Source organism: Grammomys surdaster, unplaced genomic scaffold (assembly GCF_004785775.1).
Source record: "Grammomys surdaster isolate TR1022 unplaced genomic scaffold, NIH_TR_1.0 121067, whole genome shotgun sequence".
Lineage (NCBI taxonomy): Eukaryota > Metazoa > Chordata > Mammalia > Rodentia > Muridae > Grammomys > Grammomys surdaster.
The window spans coordinates 1-2226 of NW_021616900.1; the positions used below are offsets into that span (position 1 = coordinate 1).

Consider the following 2226-nt stretch of genomic DNA (forward strand, 5'->3'; position numbering starts at 1 on the left):
GGATAAACACCAGGTGGCCCATTACTCACTTGGGCATGTTTAGACTGATCAAGATATGTCTTTGGTTGTTTCTCCATTTCTGGTCACCTCGTCCCTAGAGGGGCTTGATATTTTTATTATGTCTATTCTCAGCAAGCTCAGCAAGCTGTCCTGCAGTCTTTTCCAAGTTGTTCTTAATTTTTACTCTTACAAAAGCAAGCCTTGACTATATATAATGACCAAAGTCTCAGCTATAGAAGACACTGCTCTAAAAAGAAACAAATATCAAAGCCTCTGAGCAAAAGGAATGAAATTCTTAATGATGAGGAAACTTTGGAGAATAGAAACAAACAAGAGATTAGAGCAGTGATACATAAAGAAAATGAAATTCAAAAAGCAACACCAGCAATTGACTTCTTAAAAGGATGAATAAATATGAAAAAATACATAGGTATTCTAACTTTGAAAAAGAGCAGGTGTTCCCTAGTAGGGAGAATGGCATTAATAAGACCTTGTCCCTATGTGCAATGTTACTGTTGACAGACAGCACAGCCGATGGTTTGTGTCTCAAATTTCTGAGCTGTCTTAACTGTATCAGTGAGTATTCCACATATCTCCACAGGACAGTGTCCTAATTTGTAATTCAATATCCACTGGCTCAAGTTAACATACCCAAATTGTACACCCCCACAATCTGGTCTGTTTTTCTTCACATACATGAATTAATACATGCTGGGAAATTACAAAATCACTCACTCTGCTTGTATCAGATCTTTATAATAGTGCTCCCCTACAACTGACCCCCTAAAACTTTAATCTGTGATGTAGCTGTTGCCTGTCCTATTTCACTGTGCAGTGTACACAATAACCTGTTCCTCATGTTCTGGTCTGAAGGCAGAAGCCATGCTTCACATGCAAATCCTTTTCCTGTTGCTTCAATGGACAGTTCACTACATGACTCCAACGGGTAATTTTAAAACTCTGTTGTGGTTCAGCCTTTTAACTAAAAAACTCAAGAAGTTCATTCAAGGGGAAAGCAAGGTAACTTCCCAGGGGAGCAACAGACTGGCAACAAGCTGACCTGAGTCAACATAGCTTTTCTTGGAATCATTTTTCTAAAAGGCTGAAGATACAGCTGTCTCAGAATTAATATGCCTTCCCAGGGAGAAATCACTCTGTACACAATTAAAGATTACTTTTAAAAATTGTCTTTAGGCGCCCGATGTATGGGTGATATGCTGTGGTGGCAGCAGGGTGAAGGACAGCCATATTTGCTGGTGCAGCCCGAGGTGGAGACAACAAAAAGTGCGCAGGCCGAACTTAACCGTGCACATGGCCACCACTGCCCTCAATGCCGGAGGTGTCCACTCACCATCTACTAGCATGGCGACTTTCTCTCAGTATCACCAGCTGCTGAGTGACTATGGACCTCCATCGCTAGGCTACACCCAGGGAACTGGAAATAGCCAAGTGCCTCAGAGTAAATATGCAGAGCTGCTGGCCATTATCGGAGAGCTGGGGAAAGAGATCAGACCCACATATGCAGGGAGCAAGAGAGCCTTGGAGAGGCTAAAAGGAGGCATCATTCATGCCCGAAGCCTGGTTCGGGAGTGCTTGGCTGAAATGGAATGTAATGCCAGGTCCTAGCCCCTGGCCAGTCTGAAGGCCCATCTGGCTACTCCCTGGAGATGAGAGGCTTTGTTCAAAATGGCAGTAAGTTTTCTACCACATTCATTAAGCTCTGAACCCACACTCAAATGATTGGGAAGACATTTTGCAGTAACTGATGGTGTGCATTTAAGTAGTTGGGAATGACCCAGTTCTTTTTCCTTTCCAAGCATTTGAAAGATGTTTGTGAAGCCACTTCACAGCAAGCTATACTTTATCCCCAAATACCAGTGTCCCTTTTAACCTCCCTTTGGATACATTTTCCATTTGCATCACCCCAATTGACTTCCTTTCTATGAGCTCACCTGCCCCTGAGGAGTTGAGTGCAGACCACAGCACATTTGCTTAGTAGCTGGCCCGCCTGTGTACAGTGTAGACCCTGCTTCATGGAGCTTCTCTGCTTAAGCATTTGCATGACTGAGTGCTTTGAGGTCAATCTTTAAAATGCACAGGTTATAAATACAGAAGAAAGAGCAATCTACCCAACCTACCAAGCACCCTGCAAATGTCCATCCTGAGACTGTAGATCTCAGTTCTGTGTTTACTGTGAGCCGATCACAACATCTGGAACAAAATGAC

General features: G+C 43.1%; 1 protein-coding gene across 1 annotated transcript; it reads left to right on the forward strand.

The window, feature by feature from the left end:
• Nucleotides 1-1194: 1194 nt before the first annotated feature.
• LOC114636010 (cyclin-dependent kinase 2-associated protein 1-like) lies at nucleotides 1195-1626 on the forward strand (the record flags this gene model as incomplete). The annotated part of the gene is made up of 1 exon (XM_028784327.1): nucleotides 1195-1626. A coding segment is annotated over one exon (432 nt), but the record flags the coding sequence as incomplete, so codon positions are not given.
• Between the last annotated feature and the right edge of the window lie 600 nt (nucleotides 1627-2226).